The sequence below is a fragment of the Leptodactylus fuscus genome, chromosome 4, assembly GCF_031893055.1.
Source record: "Leptodactylus fuscus isolate aLepFus1 chromosome 4, aLepFus1.hap2, whole genome shotgun sequence".
NCBI classification, from domain to species: Eukaryota; Metazoa; Chordata; class Amphibia; order Anura; family Leptodactylidae; genus Leptodactylus; species Leptodactylus fuscus.
In genome coordinates, this window is record NC_134268.1 from 119,517,661 (window position 1) to 119,540,194 (window position 22,534).

Genomic DNA, 22,534 nt, shown 5'->3' on the forward strand with positions numbered 1-22,534 from the left:
TTTAATATAACATTTACGGTGCCTGAATAGTCTTTTTAAAGTCTATTCACGCATATGTGGGGACCTATCAGCATGATTTTGCTGATAGAGCCCCTTTAAAACTCTCAGCAGCAGCTATAGGGGGCGCACTAAGTGCACCAATCTCCCAGATTCCACTTGTCAAAGGTTGGGAAGTACACAGGAGGCCAGTACACTATGCTGCCAACTACCCCTACAACATATAGGTGGTTTAGGAGCGATTTTACTTTCATGCTCTTCAATAACCCTTCAAATGATGGCCTGACGAATTCACGGTTTGCCCCATCACAACTGATCTATCAATCGCATAAAATAAGATGTGAAAAGTAGTAAAATATGCCCTTAAGAAAGATGTCGGGCGAAGGTTCCATGTCCATGAATTACTACGTCACTGCACGCCAACCTATATTGGGAACTGCTTATTCTCCCGGCACCCGTAGTGACGTCACTAGTGGGGGTCAGGTATGGGAAAACTATCTACACGTGTTATCCAGTTGCGATCCTTCAGCTGTGTGCATCACCTAATCGTAGTGTGTCTGAAGTCATCCGTGTATCGTGTTATATGAGATTCTGTTCCTTTCTTATTAGGGACGCTAGATCTCATCACCGAAGTACACCGAACACTTCCTAGCAACATATTCACACGTCGCTGCTGCCGAGTTCTGTACCAAGCCATGGGGCGCAGAAATAGACGCAACCGCAAGCGGGATCAACGGCCTGCAGTACAAAGAACACCCGAGGAAGAGGAGGAGAGACGCAAGGCGAGAGAACAGGCGGTAAGAGATAGCAACTCTTCAGCATTGTAAACTAGAGGGTGACAGTATAGCAGCAGCACACCAGTCTAATAATGTCTTATACTATAATACCTCCATGCCAGGGATACCTATGCCCTAGCAGTAGTAAGAAGGGTTCCAAAGATGTGCTACTATATCTTCTCCAGTGTCCCACTATAGTTGTCACATGCTTGCCAGTGGTCTTAAAATGTCAGTCCTAGGAGCTTCTGGAAATTGGGGGAAGGTCGCAACTGAGCAAATGGAGCACCAAGACTAACCGTGTTTGTTGCTGGGGCTAGAGAGAAAGTTCCATTGCTTAAGGCCATCAGGGCTACAATGGCTATAGAGGACACCAAACCTTCATATACGATGCAGGACAATATGTTTGGGGGTCTGGAGTCTTGTTTCTTTCCAGTCCATAAAAATGGCCACTTGCACCCACAGAACCATTATGGTCTGGTTAGCAGAGTTGGAAAACCAGTTGAGCTAAGGCCCTTCTGACTGTGAAGAACTACGGTATCGGCACCGATAGCTCTTCACCCGGGGCACAAATCGGGAAAGCCGACAGTGTGCTGAAGTCAGCGCACTGTCGGTTTTCCAGCGGTATATAACACTACATGTCCCCAAATCCATGAAAGGTCCTCTAAGACTTTCCGCCCGTTCTTTAGCCTTGTTGAATTTTGCCTGGCCAGCTATATGGTTAAAAAAAAATCGGCCTGGGGATGTGGCTTCCAAGCTTCAGTTATGTAATTTCGCTTATGATGGCTGATATTTATTCAGGCTAGCCTTGGATGATACCCTGTTAAGCGTCATAGGTCCTTTCATGCCTTTAGGAAGTTTGAGGGGGAAAGAAGGTGCTAACAAAAATAGGGTCTGGTTGGACCAGGGTGAAAAACCACAAGGGTTTTCTCTCCAGTAATTCCCCTTGTGCGAGGGATATTAAGTCCTACAAAGAATGACATCTTACCCCAGCTAAGAGGGAGACTAAAATCATTTCTTCCTGCCTAGTCAGAGATTTCTTCAGGCCCTTAGGTTCTCTAACTTGAAATACCTCTCTTCCTCCATTGAATTTTCAGGTATAAAGGAAACAATCCACAACATTCTCCCAGTCAGAATTGATCTCTAGACCTCCTTCAAGCTACTTATTCTGGGTGGTTTTTAAATGAGTCTGTATTGACTGACCCCAGGATCCCGTTCAATGACTTCTTTACACTTAATAATGCGTCAGATGCTGACCCAGCCATAAATTGGGTTGGCCGATAAGGCCACAGTTACGGGCACCCTTAGTTTAGGTTAAAGGGGCTCTATCATTGAGAAAAGTAATTTTTTATCTAAGCACATACTTGCATAGCCTTTAGAAAGGCTATTCCACACATACCTTTTGTATGTAAATTGACTCAGTAGTTCTTGAATGAGCCCGGTTTTATTTATATGCTAAAGTGCCTGTGATCACTGTTTGTTATTCTCTATGTGTATGAGAGCAGAGAGATGAGTCTTCATCAGCAGCAGCAGCAGCAGCAACCTCTCTGCCCTCATACACATAGAGCAGACAGTGCACAAAGACACTTCTGGGTGCACGGAGAAAGATATTAGCATATGCATAAAAACGGACCTATTCATAAACTACTGAAAAAAATTGAGGGATATACCCTCAATTTAGGAGAACCGATTGCGCGCTCCTTTCGGTGGAAAAAGGTACCGGTACGTTGATATAACCATAAAGTGTTTATTTAAGATAAAGTGTTTTGGGGTCCCTTGGTGTTGCACAGGCACCACCCCTTCATAAGATCTTGGATATTCGGCTGTCTGATTTGTATACAATTCGACCTTGGAGTCGTAGCCGTAGACGCTGCCCTAAATATTTGGTGTTCATCACTTGATTACATATCCAAAAGGCATAAGACAAGGAAATCTGTTGTGGAAACCATGGTGACTCACATGTTATTTGCTCTATATATGTCAAATTCCTAACTAGCGCGGCCACGCTTGGTTCTTACAAACTTTGGTTCATAAACTACTGAGGCAATTTACATACAAAAGGTATGTGTAAATTAGCCATTCTAAAGGCTATGCAAGTATGTGCTTAGCTGAAAATGACTTTTCCCAATGATTGAGCCCCTTTAAGCCTCTTGCTCAAAGAAAGAATGGTCTAAAGGTTGAGGAGACTTGGAGCCTAATCATTAATATTAGAAACTGCCAACCAACATTAATCTTCTGGTTATCTAACTAAATGCATGACGGATGTCAAATTACAGCTTACTCTGTTGTGATGCATCAGGCAGAAAAAGCTGGTTGTTGAACCCAGGCGAGATTGTATAAATTTGTGAATAAACCTGACAAATTGGTACCCTCTAAACTTAGGGTGCACCAGAAGTTAAACGCTATTTATCAAGTATGGGAGACAGACGGTACCATGACCTCCCACCCTAATTCTATCGATGCACAATTCTTCTAGAATTGATATTCTGCCCCTACTACAACCCACCCTCTGGAGATTGCTTGCTATTTCCATTTCCTCCACCTTCTTACTGTCTCAAACTCCCAGGCTACTTCCCTAAATGAACCCATAGCTGGGGAGGAAGTAGATTCTGCTATTGATGCCCTTAAGAAAGGGAAAGCTCCTGGACCGGCTGATTTCTCCTCTCTATACGGTAAAAAATTTAAAAGTATCCTCTCGCCTCACCTTCTCCAGATGTTCCATCACCTCTTGCAGGGCAGTAAATTTCCCCAGGACATGCCTTATGCGTCAGTAACAATCGTTCCTAAACCAGGTAGAAGCAACTACTGCTGCTAACTACAGACCCAATTCACTTTTAAGATCAGATCTAAAATTATTCCCTTTTATCCTCGTCAGATACAGTGTTAGAAAGCGAACATTATTCATTGGGCTAACTTTCATCACAAGCCTATTTTATTATTGGCTTTAGATATTGAAAAAACTTTCGATAGTCTATCCTGGAACTACTTTGCTCATGTCCTGAGGTTCATGGGTGTAACTGGTCAATTTCAAAGAGCTGTCCATGCTCTTTATTGTAACACCATTGCCTACTTGAAGCTTGCAACAGACTTCCCAAAGCCTATCAAAATCTGTTGTGGCACCATCAAGACTGCCGCTTGGTTTGCTCTTGCTCTAGCAATTGATATCATTCCCACCCTGATGTTACAGGTGTGAGAACTGGCGCCCATAAATATAAAACTAACCTCTTTGTGGTTACTGTTACAAAACCTCTGATTTTACTCCCAAACCTGATCAATACCTTCTCACGATTTGCACAACTGTTGGGCCTTAAACTCAACAACTCAAAATCAGAAATATTACATTGTAATGTACACCCTACCTCCCTACCACAAAATTGATGGCCTTAAACTTTGACTTCCAGACTATAGATAAATACCTGCCATATCTTGGTATAAATCTTTGCAATTTCAAATGAAATTATGCCATGATGATTCTGAAACTCTTGAAGGATCTCCATGCTTCCTCCTCTCTCTCCTCTATTGGTAGAATTTATGCGGTCAAAATGTTTACCTTACCTCACACTTTCTTATCCTCTTGATCCCAGTTACCTCCTCCCTAGCTAAACTGCAGAGAAAGAGATCTTTAATTTCATATGGCCATATAATGACCATGTTTTGTCAAGAAACGTTATGTATTCCCATAAGAGATTGGATAGATAGTTAGTCCCTCACTTCTCTAAATATTATGTTCCTGCTAGGTTTTTGCAACTCTGCCATCTGTAATGAGATGGACTGTCCATAATATGTTGCTTTAGAGATGACAGTAGTTGCTCTGACTTCTGTACAGGCTTTATTTTGGACCCCACGATTGATATGTCGCCCAATTCCAGCAACTGCTAAGATAATTGACTATTGGCTGGTTTCACCAACCCATGTTAACTCTGTTAACTTATATTAACTCATGTTAATATGTTGCAACTGTAGCTATTTGTTACAAAACCTAAACTCCCCATATTTTATAATCTCCTCTTCCCTCCTGGCCTATCTCCCGAAGTGTTTATTTGGTGGAGGCACTAGCTAGCCTTTCGGGGCTTGGTTGGATAGTCATTGTCAAGAAGTATGGTCTAATTCCATCCAGACATCAGCTCTTTCTTTGGATCAATCTGGATTCCATCTTTCAAAAGTGTGTACTTCTAAGAGAGGATTCAGACCATTCATTCACTGGTGGAGTCTGTCATTTGTTATCTGTAAGGAACGCTCCCTGAAGGCCTTTATCTCTGCCGTACCCTGGTCTAAGGTGTCCTTGGTATCTACGATGGGAAATTCTGTTTTGGCACCAGGAAAAGAACATTTTAGACAGGATGTTAGTTTCTGTCAGTACCATGTCCTCCCTTTCTTGGTGATTAAAGATAACCTGGAAAAAGGGGGACCTTTGAAACATTCCCAACCCGCTAGTAATAATCAACATACAAGCCCCTAGGGACCTAAAAGAGCTTGTGGTGGCCTTAAAGAGGACCTTTCGCCGTCTGGGGCACATGCGGTGTAATACACCGCTAGAAAGCTGACAGTGCACTGAATTCAGTGCACTATCGACTTTAACGTTCTGTGCCCCCGGTGAAGAGCTATTGGTGCTGGTACCCATACTGTCAGAAGGGCATTTCTGACAGTCAGTCAGGAACGCCCTTCCTCACAGTAGCGCCTATAGCGCTGTACTGTGAGAGCGTGGAAGAGCGCCCCCTCAGTACTCGTCCATAGACGACAGTGACAGGCCTCCATTGGTTAATAAATTTGATTTCTATTGATGATTTGTCTGTGATTTTGTTGTCATCGCATTCAACTTTGTACAGAACAAAGTATTCAGTGAGAATATTTCATTCATTCAGATCTAGGATGTGTTATTTCAGTGTTCACTTTATTTTTTTGAGCAGTGTATTTGCGCCTAAAACTCAGTCAATTGTACATTCACATACATATCACATATAAAACAAGGTGTATACAATTTATATATACCGCAAGCATGAACTACAACAAGAGCTTGATACACTGATATAGAGCTTGTTACACTGATACAGAAGACAAGCAATGTTTTGCAATCATTTACTAATATGATAAAAATCTATTCTGTACATAGGGTTTGGTATCGCAGTCAATTTTCAGATGTATAAATATGTGGGCTTCACGGAAAGGGTTAAGGTTGTGGGAGAGGGAATTAATGAGTAGCTAAATATGGTTAGTTTCCATAGACTCGTACTATTGGGGTGTTCCTCACAGCTCGGAGTCATCGCTGAACTGTGAGGAATGCCCCCTTCTGACAGTAGGAAGATATTGGTGCCGAAATTAACGGTACTGATATCTCCAGCATCTGGGCACATACTTGAAAAGCCGACAGTGCGCTGAATTCAGTGCACTGTCTGTTTTCTAGCAGTATATAAAACCACTCATTGATGAGGACATGAAAGGTCCTCTTTAAAGGTAGGAATTTCATAGACAGAAAGAAGGGAAGCCAAGAATCCAAGTAGTCCAGAATTTGGTAGGGTGAGCCAAGTGGACGGTAGATCATAGCTACGAGTAAGGAGAGTGGGCATGTACCTAAATGAGGGTAAGTTAAGGTACTGTGGGAATGACCTGAAAAGTGCACTGCAGTGATAAAGCAGGCATATACCTCCAACCTGCCTGTTTTCTGGCCTAGAAGAGTGTGAGAATTTTAGACCACCATGAGACACTGCTTCCCCTGCTACTCTGACTGCTTGGTGAGGGCTCTTGAGAGATTTAGTATGGAATAAGTCATTAAAGGGATCCTATCGTTAAAACAGTTTTTCTCACTAACACGTAGGAAGAGCCTTAAGAAAGGCTATTCTTCTCCTACCTTTAGATGTCTTCTCTGCGACGCCGTTCGGTAGAAATCCCGGTTTACCTTGGTATGCAAATGAATTCTCTAGCAGCACTGGGGGCAGGCCCCAGCGCTCAAACAGCACTGGGGGTGTCCCCAATGCTGCAAGAGAACTCTTCTTCTGGAAAGGCCTCTTCACGCGTCTTCTTCCGGTGCTGGGGGTCAAACTTCTAGGCCTCGGGCACAGCCGATAGCAGCTCTGTCCAATGCATAGTGGTTGGTTTGGAAAATTGCAGAGATGATTTTATTATTTGGATAGGTGCAGCCTGCACACTGCGACTACAGGCTGCCAGAACAGCTGATGTGTGCAGGGTTCAGGTGTCAGACCGCCAAAGATCATTTATTGGTGATAGATCATCAATATAAAAACTTTTTCAGTATCCTCCAGTATAGTATAATGCAAGTAAATGAGATTCTACAAAACCCCGGTCACATGCTACAAAAATATTATTGTGCATATTGTGTACAGATCTCTCTGAGGTTTCATTTTGTGCCAGACTTTCTTTAACATAAATTTTTTGTTTGTTTCTAAGGCTTGGGAGAGTGGCTATGCTGAGATTATCAAGGAGAACAAACTTTTTGAGCATTACTACCAGGAGCTGAAGATTGTACCAGAAGGAGAATGGGAGCAGTTTATGTCTGCCATGCGGGAGCCTCTTCCAGCCACTATAAGAATCACAGGTTACAAGAGGTACTTGTAGCTTTATAGTGCATCGCAACATATAGGAGGATTGTGAATGTATACTACATTGTACTCTATTTCAAGCAGGTAAGGGGGCATTCATACTTATGCCCATTGTCTGCCCTGTGCCATTTTGCTGGGATTCTGGGATTCAGCCCCGAGAAACTGGAGATGGTACGGCTACACGGCAGTCAGTTTTAAAACACATTCATTTGAATGGGTTTCTAAAGCTGACCGCCGGTGTCTGCCTACGGCCTCTCCGCAGGATCCTTTTTTTCGGCCAGACACAGTCGGACATGCAGGACTTTGTATCCAGCCGAAAAAAAAAAACTGTTTCCCCGCGGAGAGGCCGTTTGCGGACACAGACGGTCACACTTAAAAATCCATTCAAATGAATGGGTTTTAGAGCTGACCGCCAGTTAACCGTCCCCTCTCCAGTTTCTAGAGGCCGAGGACAGAAACCTGGCGGAATCACACAGGACGGACACTGGGCGCACTTGTGAATGCCCCCTTACTGGCAAACTTGTCTGGCAGAGTTCTGTGACAGTCACAGTTAAAAAATAAGGGATTTAACTTAACTGTGGCTTGTTGTTACTGGTCTCAGCGAATCCAATTTCCAAGTAGGAATCATGGTATTTCCTTGTTACTGATCCTTTTTCCTGTGGAACTGATATTCACAGAAGAAGAACTAGTACTAGATAGTTTGTTGAACAATTCTGGCGCATTTGGCATCACTAACTCTTCCACAAACTCTTCAGCCTGTCAAATTTTTTCAGCATCAGTAATCTCTTCAACACTGCAATTGAAAAGTCCTATCACCCAAATCTGATTTTCTAAAACATGCCACGCCGTTAGAATATTTGGAGTGCATGTGAACCAGTATTTTAATTTTGAAACCCTTCACTTTTATCTATTTTTTTTATTGTTAACTTTTTATTATCACCATATCGTGGAGCACCTGGTTTTGGAAACAGTGTTCTAATGCGCTAAATAGCTGACAAGTCGTCACCAGACCTAAACGACTGGGAGGCTTAGCCGTTCTGGACAACACTGAATACTATTTGGCAGTTGTAACCACCCGAATCCTTGATTGCCTTCGCTCCACCGCCTAAAAGCTCTGGGTTACCCTCTAGATCTCTGTGAGCCCACTTACCACTTGTGTCCCTTCTGTGGCTCAGTAGACACTGCTGAGGCAAATCTGTCTCTGATCTTCCATACATCACTAAACAAGCCCATGGCGTGTGTCGTTCCTATTACACCATTGCTAGACTCTTCACTAATGATGGTCCACTGACCCCCTGTCTTGGGCAACCCAGACTTTTTTGCAGCCCGAGATTTACCCTTTCTTGCGGCCCGAGAGGGAGCTTGGGACCACTTTTCCACCTTCAAGTGGCATGCTTCCTTTTGCTCCTGTCATAGGTTTTATGTAGAACACGGGAAACTATATGATCATCTGGCACAGAGTTCTTTCTGCCCTTTGAGCTTTTTCCTATTGGTTTGTGCTGCTCTGCTGGTTGAGGCGATATGCTACACGTTTGGTAGAATTGACCACGACTCCATTCTGGCATGAGGTCAACAGAGTCATTCAGACTGCTACAGGTGTTGCATTGGAGCACAATCCGGCCCCTCTTCTTCTTTCCATTTCCCTTCCAAATTACAGAGACATGTTTGCAGATTGGTTGGCTTCATACTGATAGCGGCCAGGTTTGTCATCCCCTGACTGGAAATTCACGACCTCTCATATTATGTCGGAATAGCTCCAGTATAGCATATTCAGTAGATGGAGGACCTGATTACTGCACTTAGGCATGGTGATAGTACTCACCAGAAGGTGTGACTGCTGTGGAATAACTTCTAATACTCTCGGCCATCTTTTCTTAGACTCTGTAACTTCCCTCTCTATTGCACCCTTTTTCCTTTTATAACTGGTGCTATATATATTTATTATTGACCTGCTGCATCAGGATCACTTCTCCCATCCTCTTCCCTGCTTTTCCCCTCTAGTACAGTCTCTTCCCCACCTCTCACTCCTCATTGGTTGTTATATAACTTTTTTTTAAATTCTGTTTCGCTTTTTTTTTCCATTGAAGATTTTATGAAGAATTTTATTTCAAGAATAAAGTCGATAGTTCAGCCTAGAGCTCCCCAAGTGAAGATGAACCAATGTGCTCTGTTCGTGATGCAGCTTCAGGCCTTTGACTGTTGACGCAGGTCTTTTGCACTTCAGTGTTCAGAAGCCATTTAAGAGTGTAGGAACTAGTGCCAGTGCATATGTTGTCCCATACTTTTGAAACCATAGAAAAACCGAACGATGAAGACATAGAGCATTTCTATTCTTAAAGATATTTTCAGATGAACTGTTCTACGTGTTTCAATTATTTTTCAATTACTAACCATCTTCAAGATACTGCATTGCTTCCGGGGAAGGAGAACATATTTGTTCACATTCGCAGGCAGTAAACCTGTACACTGTGTGAGTTCATACATTATTAGCTTCAGCAGTATCATCCGTTGTAAACTGATTTGGGAATGGAGAGCAACTGCATATAAATATGCCAAACCCAGCTATGTTTTCAGCTGCATATGCCTGTGCGCCAAGTGTGCGTAAGAGTTGGGACCGATTATGCAGCACAATGCAGTCAGGTGACACTCTGTGACAGTGCTTTCTCTTATGCAGTTACCTGAATGGGGGTTTCTGATCTGTTTTTTGTCAATGAAACTGCGCAGGATAGGACCTGTTCTATTTTCTCTGTTATGGAGTGAACCCTAGGACACCCCCTCATATGGCACACTTGGACATGTGCACCAAAGCCTTAGTGTCATATGAAAGATGAGAATCTCATACGACACCAGAAGGAAATATATTTTACAATGCTTGACATGTTCGCTTGAAATTACCTAGCATCGTTTTCTCTTCATTACACACAAACCCCTACAGTGCTTAGATGAGAAACAAGAAAGAATAGAAGAAATGCAGGATTTTGCAGAAAGAAGCCAAAATTTAATAAACTGTATTACAAAATTTACCGACAACGGAAATGCTGACAAAGTTGTTATCTTAATTATGGTGTAAGATGCAGTCTGGTCAGAGCGGATCCTGAGCTGCAGGAGTATGAGTGCATTATACATAAAGGTGTGGTAGCGATGAAAATATTTTCATTGGTGTGGATAATAAAGGGAATGAAATAGATAGCAGGTGCTACATTTATATAGTTTGTTCGGTCTTATTTTTTGGCAGTTCACTCCAGATTTTGTTTTATAAAACTGAATCTAACACGTATCTCCTATGTGTAATGTTTTTTATTTATTTATTTATTTATTTTTGTAAGTCATGCGAAAGAGATCCTCCATTGTCTAAAGGAGAAATACTTCAAAGAGCTGCAGAATATAGAGGTTGATGGCCAAAAGATAGAAGCCCCACAACCACTTAACTGGTAAGGCACTTTTGCTGTGAGTTTTAACTTTATACATCCATACTGAATAAAACTTCATAGATTTCCTAATGAATGTGTGCACAGTTGGGCCCTGTTCACTGAATTGTGAAAAATGCTTTTCTGTTAGGGCTACTCTTATCCATAGTCATTGTTGGTACTGCAGTGCTCTCATTTAAGCAGGGTTCACACTAGGGTCGGTGTCCGATGCTAATGTCCGTGCAAAATTTTGCGCGGACACTAGCTGTGTCTGTTACATTTTACATTATTTTAAATGGGATATTATGTAGTGTCCTTTACTGTCCGTAAGTGTCCGTTCACATGTAGGGTTTAGCTGTCCGCTTGAAAAATTGGACATCTTTGTGAATGGACAGTAAAGGACACTGCATGGTGTCCCATTTAAAATAATACAAAATGTCACAGACACAGCTAGTGTCCGATGCTAACGTCCGCGTAAGATTTTGCACGGACATTAGAATCGGACTCTAGCTGTTGGACACTGACGCTAGGTGTGAACGCCCCCTCCCTTTAAAGGGATTTGTCCAGGTTTGGAAAAACATGGCTGCTGTGTTTCTGAAACAGTTAAAGACCTATTATCTGTGTGTAAGACACATTTTATCTTCATTCTAATCACTTTCAAGGTGTTAAGCTGCAGTGAAAGCAATAGGAGAGTCAGTTCTCTGAAAACCTAGCCATGTTTCTAGCAAAAAAAGCAAGGCTTGCTCTATTTTTCACGGATCATAGACAACTCTCTGTTGTGAATTCCAGCCATGTGAATGGAACCTTAAAGTCCTTTTAACCTTTCCCGTAGGTATCCTGATGAGCTTGCCTGGCACACAAACCTAAGCAGAAAGATAATTCGCAAGTCTCCTGAACTGGAGAAATTTCATCAGTTTCTTATCAGTGAGACAGAGTCGGTAAGACGTTTTCAGATTACCATTACTTTAGTACTTTACTCTAAATTATTTGATACTTCTCTTTATATTTTTTAGCTGAGTCTCTGTAAATTTTGTTGGAAAAAGTGAAAACCTTTTTTTTGTTTCTTTGTTTTTTGTTTTTTTTTTGGTATGTAAACTAATGTCCAGTCTTCACTAGTGGTCACAGTAATGCCACTAATAGTTCTGTAGACACCCATACAGGCATTTTTGCAGTTTTAAAAAAAAATAGTTTAATGCGTATGACTGCACTTGAGACTTACTTGCGCTTGCTGATGTTTGCTGTACATAAATTGCAGATGCCTAAATTCCATTTAAACATGTATGGCAGGCGCCGTTACTGTGGGTTTCTGCTGCTATACACAGCAGAAGAGAGGTGGCGGCAGTATCTGTAAAAATAAATAAATAAGTTCACAATCTCGCCAGACTCCATGATGCCACCGCTGCCCCCAGGCCTACAAGTGGAACCTGCAGATATGGACAAACCTTAAGTCTTGATAATGTTCTTCAGGTCCAGGTAGGGGAGAACTGTCCTTCCAGAAACAAGAACAATGACACTTTGCCACAGCAGAGTGGAGTTGGACTGGGGGAAAAAAAACAACTTCTATTTAGGATGGAGGAAAAAGCTGGGAGGCTCATAACAAGATTGCCAGGAGACCTGGACTAGAATTGAGGGCTACTCGGAGCGCTAGGGTGCCTCATGTGGAGGGTAGAGCTACTTCCTCAATAGCCACATTGATGAACTTGGCAGGGTCTAAACAAAAGGCTGGCCCCGTTATTCCCACAACCACTTTTCAGAGAATACAGCATGCCAAGAAATAAATCCAAAAAGAACTGCGCAAAACCACAGAATAAGCGGTCACTAGGCAAAATGGAGAGACAAGCAGCAGAATACCCTTGTCCATGCCCCTTGAGGGGGGCAACACAGGAGAGAACCTTAAGGAGCTGTTTAGCCCAGGAAATGCAGGCCATGATGCCAGAAAGGCACAAAAGGCGGCTACAGGGAGGAGCCAGCTGCTATGAAGGCCACCGAAGAGGCTTCAGCGGAGGGAGAGTCCAACCTTGAGCAGAGGGAGGCAGATAGCTGTTCTAAAGAGAGGATAGTAGCAAGGGAGAGGCGAGCTATCATAGGGGCTCCGACCACATGGGTCCATCCTGGGTCTGGAAAAAAGGACATTCAACCTCCAGTCTTCTCGTGAAATAGTGGCCAAGGCCTCTGAGATCTGAAGAGTCCCCTGACCGCATGGCTGAGCAACTGCTGAGCTCCTACATAAGCAGTAGATATAGATGTGCCTAGCTGATACTCCGGGATGGAGTCAGAGGCGTCCTCAGTAGAAAAATACCATGCAGGAGGAGACAAGATTCTGCCGGTGGGAGCAGTGCCGTAGGCTGTGACCTTATCTGGGGAGTGCTCAGAGGAAGGCAAGAAGGACCATGGTCTGTGGAATGATTTCCTGGTCCTTGTGCGGGGACTGCTCCTGGGAAAGGAACAAAGAGGTCACCCAGGGAGGGGCCTAAGGGTCGCTGACTGATCAGCGAACTGCGTAGGCAGCTGTTCCAAAGTTTCAATCTCAGACTAGTTAAGTCTGGCGAGGGTTACTATGGCCCATATTACTGGAGGTCACACAATGGTGGGCTAACTGCTAGACAGGGGCCAGGAGGAGATCGCATGGCTGAGCAGGCCTTAACACCGCATGCGTGTCATCCTAGCAGCCATACTGCCACAGAGAAATATAAAACAAAGCAAAGACACCGAGCGCACTAAGTGTAGTATTTGAGAGTACACAGATGATTAAAAACTGGGTAAGTATTAACATGGACCAGATGGCCTCTCACCTTATGAGGTTGTGAAAAGTCACAACACTTGAAATCATATTAGGGTGAGAGTGGCAGCAGTTCAATCCGTCACAAGAAAACCAGAGGAAATACTGAAGAGGAAAAAGGGGACCAAAGGTCCGTTGAGGGAGAACCGCGCACACTGGTATGTTTAGGAAGATGGTAAACCAGGGTCCAATCACATAGGGTTTATTGGGTAGTTAAAAATACAGCATATAGCACAACGTGTTTCGGGCCTTACACTGGCCCTTTCTCAAGTGCAAAAAACGAGAGCAGGTCCTGTCAGGTCAGATCTAGCTGGACTAGATCTGCTATGCGCAACTCTGCGCACAAGACAATTCAGGGGGGCTTGAAGAGGACCTGGAGTCCTGGGGAGATGAGTAACACTGTTTTAATTGTCATTTCCATGTCCAGATGGGTTCCTCTACCCCCCCCCCCCTTCCTTCCCTGGGGAAGAGAAACAACACAAAGTTCATTTTGTGATGAACTAGAATGTAGATTGAATGTCCAGCCTCTCATTTTGGACACATTCTTATATAAAGCTTTTCCAGAAGAGTAGAACCTATTTTAGCTGCAAAGACTGTTAGTCTTTATGGTGTATATACAATGTGAACTACAATCTATTACATTTACTGTTGTGAAAGATGAAGGATTAAGCTAAATATAGTTTTTTATTTTTTATTAACAATGATTTTATGCTACTTTTTGTGTTTTAGGGCAACATAAGTCGTCAAGAAGCAGTCAGTATGATTCCTCCAGTTCTTTTAAATGTTCAGCCACACCACAAGGTGAGATGCAATCTAATCTAGAAGAGAATACTAAAATTCCTGTGAATGGGGAACTCAGAAGACCGTGGGTTTAACTGCTGCTGCTAGGAATCGACACAAATCCAAAAAGTGTCACCATCTCCTCCCTGCTATATCTCTCCTGACTATGTAATAATTTTTAATGTCTGTAGGAAGCAGACCTTCCTTGTAGGGATTTTTTTTTTATCTTTGTTTTTTTGTGTGGATTTCTTATCTGTAGGTGAGAAACATGGTTGAATTTGTTGCTCATATTCCACACTCCTTCCTTCCTTATCAGTCCACTAACTCCCCACCCTGGTCTCTACGCTGCTCTGTCCTGAGCATTCATTAACTCCATCCGAGTCACGTTCCAACTCGAGTATCTTATGCCTTCAAGTTGTGGAATAACTTTCTCATTTCACAAAGCAAGGCGAAGACCTGGCGTTTTTTCGTTTCGTTTCGTTTTTTCTTGTGAGACATTTGAGTCCGCTGTCTTTGAGTCCTTCTTGGTGTTTTCCAGCCCAAGTGTATGGAACTTTTGTATCTTTTTCCAGAGCATATCAAATCCAAATGGGCAACACCTATTGAAGAACATTACTATCCCCTTGACAGATGGCTCCTCTTTTTGTGACATTTTGTGTTGTTTCTAGTGTATTATGTTTATATAACTTTTTTTGTGTGTGTGTCTCAGGGTGCAGATGTTCATGTTCACTCTTGCTCTGTGAATTTTAGAGATTCCTATATCCACATCCGTATCTGCTCCTCCTTCTTCAATCAATATTTTTTAACTTTGCAGTCTAGTCCCACCAAAAACCTCAAATCCCACTCCCCAAGGACAAAAGTCTGTCCCTTCAGAATCATGCCTTCGCCTTGACCTTCAACTCTCCCATCCTTCCTCTCTCTTTCATGCTAATCCTGATTTCTTTGGTCTCTTTCGTAGAGCTCATTCTTTACACCCAGTTCCCCACTCTGTAAAGGGCAATCTTGGCTCAGTGGGACCACTCCCTGGCAGCATTAAATCGCCCTGTTCTCCATCTGTCAGTTCAGAATGATGACTCGCTCCTCTTCCAGGGTCTATCACAGGACTTAGAAGTCCTTTTTTACTGGTGTGAAGAACATAATCTTCCTTGGCTGTAATTCTCCATCTCTTGGGACCTTTCCTTCCTCCAACAGAGCCTTGAATTCTGCTGTGGGCTCAGATTCCCTTAAAGGGGTATTTGCATGTACATGATCATATCTATATTTGTAGATAATTAAAAGTTAAACATTTTTGCAAATGTAAGTAGTTAAAAATTCTGCAGAGTTTTAAAGATTTTCTCTACTATCTTAGTGGTGACAGTCTTTTATCTTGATCAGTTGCCAATGGATGCGACCACGAATGCGGAAACTTTCTATGGTCTGGGACTTGACAGGAATCCAGCTATGATTTTCTTATTGTAGCTGGGTTATCAGGCAGGGACACTACATGTATGAGAAGATATCCCGGCCACAATAAAGAAATCATGGCTGATTTTCTGACCTTAGAAAGTTCCTGCATTGGTGGTCGTATCCATTGGCAACCGATCAAGACAACAGACTGTCACCACTAAGAAAGTTAGAGAAAATCTTTAAAACTCTGCAGAATGTTTAATTACTTATATTTGCAAAAATGTTTTAAAAATAGTTATGTACATGGGAATACCCCTTTAGGTGTCAGCTAATCTTCACTGGCTTTCCTCTTTCAGGTATTGAAACCTTCATGCAGTGAGTTGAAAACACACTGCCAACTATTCTATTCTTTTCTTTTTTCTTTTCTTTTCTTTTCTTTTCTTTCTTTCTTTCTTTCTTTCTTTCTTTCTTTCTTTCTTTCTTTCTTTCTTTCTTTCTTTCTTTCTTTCTTTCTTTCCTCATCTCGCTCTCTCTGCCCCCCCTCTCCCACTTTCTCTCCATTTTTCTTTATTCAACATTTGTTGTTTTGCTGATTGTGGCCACCTTGGGTTCCCCTTTGGAGACTCTGGTCTGTTTTGTATGTTACATTCAGTATTTGTTATAATTTATGTTGTATCAGAAAAATTAGCTGTTATCTTGAAAAATTTAATAAAATACTTGAACTGAAAAGAAACAAAAAAAAAGTGCTAACTAACCACCAGCCCACTTTCTGGCACTTCTGATTTACCTGACCGTGACCACCTCCCTTCTCCATTCTGACTTTGTTGTTCTGGACGGTGTAAAGGACTGGTGGCATCCAATGCCACTATCGCCTGATGAATCAGGATGGGCCATCTGTGAGGTGTATCAGATTGCTGTTCACATCACCATTGCAGTGGGAGCTTCCTGGGCAATGTCTTTGGACCCCTGCTCCTCAGATGTTCAAGGCTGCTATCTGGTCCTTGCTTCACAGTCAACAAATTTTACTGGTTGTACACCTCTGCATCCTGGACTCTTCCATGGATAGCTAATAGGCGCTGACACTTGTGATTGCAGTACCCGTGGTGTCCCCCCCCCCTCCCCAAATCCCCCAATGAACACTGTATGTACGATAAGGATTTTACAAGGTAACCTACTCAAAAATTTTTTGTTTGTTTGTTCACTTTAGTTGGAAATGAAATTGCGTTTTGCAATGTAGTGTTATTCTGTAGGAGTTCTTTATTTTACGGTTGTGTTGGAGCTAATGAATTTTATTTTATTTTTTCTTCATGTTCAGATCCTGGATATGTGTGCAGCCCCGGGATCTAAAACAAAGCAGCTTATTGAAATGTTACATGCAGATATGGACATTTCATTCCCTGGTATGTCAAGCCTGTCCTCCTGGCTCTTAATCTAAACCTAATCTTTACTGTATCTTGTTTTACATTTGAATTTTTTTATAAAAATACAGTATATGCTTTTTTAACCTGTTTAATAGTGAAATATATATCTACTATATCGTTATAAAGTGTATAACCTGGTTACAAAGAGATTTGCAGGTCTATTAAAAGGGGAACATGTGTAACGTTTATATCTAGTCATTCATTGTCACTACCATGTTCTGTAGATAAAGCGGGTTATTTTTTAAAAAAATCGGTCTGAATTTAATTTTCTTTAGATCGAGATGATTTGTAGGGATGGTGGTGTTGCTGCTGTATTTTTTGTTGCCTTCAAATGTCTGCATGCTGGAATAATGGGAGGCAGAACTGGGGAGACTGTACAAAGCACATGGCTCCTGTATCACACTGTAAAGCTTACCCAATAGACATGGCAAGAGTAAAGTGTGCATTTCTATTTTTAAAAAAATTTACAATGTGATAGAAACAGAATGAAAACCTTTTTTTTTTTTCTCATTTTGTGCAGCCAGAATTCTTTGCTTTTCTTAAGAGTGAATGAATGACCACTTTCTTCATATTACTTATGTTTTAGAGAGTCTGTCAATCACTCATTGTTGGGTGGGGAAAACTATTTTGCTCATATGAGTTAAGATTGAACTCTAAAAATATGTTGACAAGCATAGAAGAAAAGTATTTTAGAGCTTATATACTGATATTGTGATAGCACAGCATTTTTCACATGACAGGTGTATATTAAAGAGGACCTTTCACCACCTTGACCGTCTCAGACTCTAAAGAACTGGATTTGGTGGAGGTGCCAAAATGTCATTTTTAAGTACACTATAGAATTGGTACATATTTTAAAGTGTAGTTGTCTTCTCCTTTTTAGAGGGGTTTGTTATTGCCAATGATGTGGACAACAAGCGCTGTTACCTGTTAGTTCATCAAGCAAAGCGACTCAACAGTCCATGTGTCATGGTTGTGAACCACGACGCTTCCAGCATTCCACGGCTCCTGGTTGAAAATGATGGTGTTCGAGAAGTTCTGTATTATGACAGAATACTGTGCGATGTGCCATGCAGGTACTTCTAGTGAAATGGTTTTTTTTTTGTGGTATTGAAAGAATGTATATGATAGACTCCCCAACACGCACACAGACCCCTGTTTGTCTCCTGCCCATGCAAGAGTATTAAAGAAAAGACAAAAACTTTTATACATAATCAGTGATTGGTCTCAGTGTTGATCTTCACTGCCATCTTGACCTACCTCTTTGGAGAGTGTGACTTTACCTTTCCAGCAACTCTTCTCCATGTGGTTGTCAACATTGTTTTTGGCAGAATCTCATCTATTGTTAATTAGTGGCGACAAACGTAATGGTGGAACAGTGGGGATTTTTTTTTTTCTTGTTGTCTTACAATGGGTTAAGGCATTACAAAGGTATTGTCTTAACATACATGAAGTGCCTACTCATACAGTCACCACTGTGCCCTGTGATTGGCTGGGCAGGCCCTTCCTGTGTTGACGGGACCAAGAAGATAACTGTGTGGGGACCTGGGCAGTGTTTGAACTGTGCTAGTGGTGACTTCAGATAGGCACCAAGCATATATTATATTGTAAAAGGGTCATTTCCTGCACAATGTATGTAGCTATACAGTATACAGATCTATATTTTATTAAAGGACGCTCACTATAATTGATATCACAATTATGCCAAATTATGTGCCTCTCATGTTCATTTTGGTCATCTTTAGAGCTCTTTTAGGTTAAGATAGAAATATGTTTTTCTTGTTAGTACTTGTAACCATAGGTGGTCTTCCTTTCTTCCTGATAATGACATATTGGGCTCTGAGATATTTCCTGTATTGCGCTGGCTTTTCTGACATTAAGCACACTATTGGCCCGTTTCAGTGAAGTTGCTATTGTCTTGTTGCTCATTCTCAAGCTGTGCAAACCCTGTAATATATGTATTCATTCTTAATTATACACAAGACTACGACAGTCATTTGTCCCTGTACAATAACAGTATGCTGGGAACACTCTAAGGCTTAGAGTCTAAGCTGTGTCTAGCTGTTTTTTTTTTTTTGTTTTTTTTCTTCTTATCAAATATTTAGTTGTTTTTATTGTCTAATATACTACTACTGTGCTATCAACGAGTAGTTTCTTCAGTACCTATCCTGTGCTGACCTTATTGGCGCCCTTTTTGTTACAGCGGTGATGGGACTATGAGGAAGAACATTGATGTCTGGAAGAAATGGACAACGCTAAACAGTTTGCAGCTACATGGGTAAATGCAATCTTAAATGATAGGCCCTAAAGAGCACTTTTCAGTTATGTTAATATGTCTATTTTTGTAAATCCTTGTATTTTCCATAACTATTTTGAAGCATCTTTTCTTAGAACTTCCACTTTTCCATTGGTATTCCATCTCAAAATACCTGGAAAAAACATGCCAAATTAAGTCTTTAAAGAGGTTGTCCGGATAAAAAATCTTCCATTTTAAAATGGCGCATCACAGTCCTGCTGGTCTATTGTTGTCTACTGGCGGAAATTCCTGCTGCACATAACTGCTGAGGCCACTTACCTATGATGTCCCATGTCACTTCATGAGGCTGCTGATTGGCCTCAGCAGTCATGTGAAGGGATCCGGGATGTCACAGCCGGTAAGGAGTTTCACTTCAAGAAGACAGGACCAGAAGGACCTGGCCGTGCTGGGAAGACACTGGAGGATCAGAGATGGCTGACTATGATTATATTCTTTTTTTATTTTTTTTTTGGCACCGTTTTTGAAGTGGTAGTGCATGTGGGATTTTGCTCCATTTGCTTACATGGGAATGGCAGAGACCATGCCGACTGTCCCTGTCCAAAAGCGGTGGTATTCAGCACCACTGTTCAAATTACTCCACTTACATAGGTGACTCTGGGACTTGCTGTGGTTTTGATGACTGGGGTTCATAGCAGTCAGACCTGCAGGAATCATACATTTTATTCCTTATCCTCAGCATAGAGAATGTTATAAATGATTTCCACTGGATAACTCCTTGAAGCTAAATAAGGCAAAATAACATGATCAAGCCATCAAAAAATGCTTCAGTGGCTGGAAACAGCTGTCCATTGAAGTACCGTAACGCTACCATGAGCAATAATACTCATAAGTTTACTGTATGCATATATTTGCATTGTTGTTGGTTTTTGGACACAATGCCAATTGGCAGCATCTTTTGATTGTGTTTTAATTTATATTGGATGTTAGAAGGCTTACAAATGTAACAGCAATTTTCCAGATATACAAGAAAATTCGCCAAACTAATTTTTTCAGGACCACTTCAGTTCTAAAAGGAATTCTAAAGGCCTCTAATAGAAACCCCCATAAATCACTCCATTTTCAAAACTACACCCCTAAAATAATTTAAAAACAACAATTGGAATCTTAACCCTTTACGCATTTCACGAGAATTAAAACAATATGGAGGTGAAATTTAGACGCTTCATTTTTTTTTCAGACATATGGTAGATTAATATTTATTAATGTATTTGGGTGGTATGACTGTCTGAAAAGCAGAGCATTTCACATTTTGAGAATTGTGAATTATTATTTATTTATTCTTTTAAATACAAAAATATTGATTAGTGTTTACCACTAACAAAGTGTTATCACAAGAAAAAAAACTGTCTCAAAACTTGTGTAAGTTAAAGCGTCTCAGTTCATCCAATTTAAAATGATGCGTGTCACTTATGAAAAACGAGGTCTGGTCCTTAACGCACTTTTGGGCACGGTCTTTAAGGGGTTGAAAAAAAGTACTGGCTACGATTTTTTGCAAATGTCAGTTCAATTATCAATTTAAATATCTGTTCAGTTATTAATCAAAATATTAATGCCTTAAAGGTTATGTGCACTTTTATCTTGGATAGAAGAACTTTTAGATATGTACTTGGTGTACCTGGGGTTATTCAAGTTTACATTTTTCCTGCAGAGCGATTTTCAGTTTTATAAATACTGTAAAATAATGATCCAGTGACTCCTCTGTTTACTTGCTTGTAATGGAACACTTGAGACACTTCTGTATCTGCTATTTCAGTTCAATATTCCATTGTCAAGGACATGTTTCAGCCCTTCTACCTCTGATCGGTGTCTTCCAAATTAAGAGTGTGCGCTGGTACCACGGACACAGAATAATTCACAATAGTCAATTATCAGTTTCCTTGCGCACACAGCTACTCGCGGCAGGTGTACCAGAGTAGACTGTCTCACAAGCGTTTATTGTTATCTTATAGAGAATATGTTTGACCAATCATCATTGTACATGTAGCATTATGCGGCAGACATGGTCCAATCATCTTTTTTGGTGTAACAACTGAAGAATGTCTTTGTGATATTCCTCGGACTCTCTGCGCAGGCTCAAGTCTTACTCCTTATCATATACTGTTTCTTGATACTTTGCACAAACTTGCTTTGGCATGGCGCCCAGTGTCTTCTCATTCTTCTCATATCAGAAAATAGTTTACCTCGGCGCAAACAAAAGGACATTATTAAGCAGTTCAAACATTGCATGGCATTACCTTTGGATGGAGATGCTTTCATCATAAGTATAGAGTATATAAAAGTATAAAAAGTATATACACATGACATTCACACCATGAGGTTGTGGTACTTTCAGTATAGGGCAAAAAGGGAGGCAAAAACAGGTATTAATGTAATCACTACCTGTGCTAACAAAGATCTATCAATTTTTTGCATTGCTTCCCTTATTGTATTTCTATTACTCTCCTGATGAGTGTTAATTTATTAATTCATTCAGCTAATGTTCTTAGATAAGTCTTGCAGTCTGCAGTGGGGTCTATAAAAATCTTTTGAAATCTGCTTTAAGTTGTTGTTAACCTTCATTTTGCTTTTTCTAGGTTACAGATTAGGATTGCTACCCGTGGTGTTGAGCAGCTGGCAGAAGGCGGAAGGATGGTGTACTCAACGTGTTCTCTGAATCCCATTGAAGATGAAGCGGTTATAGCTTCCCTGCTAGAGAAAAGTGAAGGCAAGGCTGAGCACTCTGTCTTGAAAAACCATAACATGTCAAAATGACTGGAAACAAAAGGGCAAATGTACAGAGAAAACAGCTTTAGCCATTAGCTGTTTAAAAAAAGAAAAAAAATTATATACAGTAAAATTTTTTTTTTTTTTTTTTTTTTACAGCACGCTGATATTAATGAATTACTTTTAGCAAAGGTCTTCAATATCTGATCAGGTGGATACCCCATGATCTGTTGTTTTCAAAGACCACACTGCTATGACAAGTGCTGTGGCCTCTTCAATGCTTACCAAGCACAGTGCTATTCATTGTATGGCAGCTGTGCTTGTTATTACAGCTCAGTTCAATAATTTTGAATAGGACTGAGATGTATGTGAAATAACTGATCAGTGGGAAAGTTTGAGTCAGACCCCTGCTGATGT

General features: G+C 41.2%; 1 protein-coding gene across 1 annotated transcript in view; it reads left to right on the forward strand.

The window, feature by feature from the left end:
- The first annotated feature begins 584 nt into the window (after positions 1–584).
- Positions 585–22,534, forward strand: part of NSUN2 (NOP2/Sun RNA methyltransferase 2) — a 44,639-nt gene continuing 22,689 nt past the window's right edge. The window contains exons 1-9 of the mRNA XM_075271046.1: positions 585–794; positions 7,173–7,330; positions 10,651–10,755; positions 11,564–11,669; positions 14,240–14,311; positions 16,992–17,076; positions 17,981–18,173; positions 19,301–19,375; positions 21,988–22,118. Coding sequence (XP_075127147.1) covers positions 693–794; positions 7,173–7,330; positions 10,651–10,755; positions 11,564–11,669; positions 14,240–14,311; positions 16,992–17,076; positions 17,981–18,173; positions 19,301–19,375; positions 21,988–22,118 — 1,027 coding nt within the window. The 5' untranslated portion in view covers positions 585–692. The remainder of the gene's footprint in view (positions 795–7,172; positions 7,331–10,650; positions 10,756–11,563; positions 11,670–14,239; positions 14,312–16,991; positions 17,077–17,980; positions 18,174–19,300; positions 19,376–21,987; positions 22,119–22,534) is intronic.